At 43.9% G+C, this 1,304-nt stretch overlaps 1 protein-coding gene across 1 annotated transcript; it reads left to right on the top strand.

Annotated features, from left to right (window-relative positions):
• The first annotated feature begins 380 nt into the window (after positions 1-380).
• LOC143746055 (uncharacterized) lies at positions 381-1,304 on the top strand. The gene has a single exon (XM_077237773.1). The coding sequence runs from the start codon at positions 381-383 to the stop codon at positions 1,302-1,304; it is 924 nt and encodes a 307-aa protein (XP_077093888.1).

The raw sequence follows: 1,304 nt of genomic DNA, 5'->3' as shown, positions 1-1,304 counted from the left end.
ACCACAAAAATAAGTTGTCTGAAAAGACAATGTATGACCCTAAAAAGACTGAAAAAACCTTATAAATAAAGTAGCCCTGTCTTTTAAGTGGTAGATGAATTAATAAACGCTTCACTGCTACAGCTCAACTGTTTTTATAGTATTTATAATGCACTGTATACTTGATAGAAAATATATACCTATACCCTATTGCCCATAAATGAAACATATATACAGAGTGTATATATATATATATATATATATATATATATATATATATGTGTGTATGTTCTATCTTTACAGGCAATCTTGCAGCTGAAGCCAAGGCGGAGGCCACCTGTAATGTGGGCATACCCACGATCTGGCCACTGGTGGGACACAATTGTCAGGTCAAGCATGCCATGGGGAGAAGGAACACAAACTACCGTTTGTGTGTCCCAATCCGAAAGCGTGTGGCAATTGCCACCTGGAAACTGGCCACGGGTGGTGAATACAGGACAATCAGCCATCTTTTTGGGGTAGGCCTCAGCACTGTATTTAATTGTGTTCAGGAATTCTGCAACATAGTCATCAAGGTGCTCCTTCCCATCCACATAAGATTTCCTGATGCTGAAAAGTTCTTAGAAATGGCCACTTTCTTTGATAATCGTTGGAGAGTTCCACAGTGTGTGGGTGCAATTGATGGCAGCCACATTCCAATAATTGCACCAGAGGACTATCCACGAGACTATTTCAGTCGTAAAGGCTGGCATTCTATTGTTCTGCAAGCAGTTGTGGATGGCAAAGGTCTTTTCTGGGATGTTTGTGTTGGCTATCCAGGGAGTGTGCATGACGCCCGAGTGCTACGACAGTCACATTTGTGGGAGGCCCTAAGTGACGCGGAATTACTAGGGCATAACAAAGTGACCATCTCTGGCTGTGATGTTGGACATTACCTGATCGGTGATCCGGCATACCCCATGCAGAATTGGCTCACAAAGCCCTTTTCCGACACTGGCAGACTGACCCCTGAACAGCACACCTACAATTACAGGCTGAGCAGTGCACGATTGGTTGTGGAGATGTCTTTTGGGAGATTAAAAGGACGATGGAGGTGCCTCCTAAAAAGAAATGATTGCAAGCTGGAGCTGAGCAAGAGGATTGCAGTGACCTGCTGTGTGCTCCATAACATTTGTGAGGAACATGGTGATAATTTCACTGAAGAGCACCCAGACAGGACTCTAAACATTGAGCCTATTGTTCAGACGTTACCTGAGCGTGCGAACACAGAAGGGCCTGACATCAGAGCTGCATTAATGATGCATTTTAACGGAGGGAACGAGTGA

Source organism: Siphateles boraxobius, unplaced genomic scaffold (assembly GCF_051911475.1).
Source record: "Siphateles boraxobius isolate OS27281-9 unplaced genomic scaffold, OSU_SipBor_1 21, whole genome shotgun sequence".
Taxonomy (NCBI): domain Eukaryota; kingdom Metazoa; phylum Chordata; class Actinopteri; order Cypriniformes; family Leuciscidae; genus Siphateles; species Siphateles boraxobius.
Note: the sequence above shows the minus strand (reverse complement) of the source record. Positions and strands in the feature narration are given on the sequence as shown.

What these genes read in the sequence shown, in the direction of transcription:
- LOC143746055 (XM_077237773.1), top strand. Translation starts at nt 381, where the DNA reads ATGGGGAGAAGGAACACAAACTACCGTTTGTGTGTCCCAATCCGAAAG.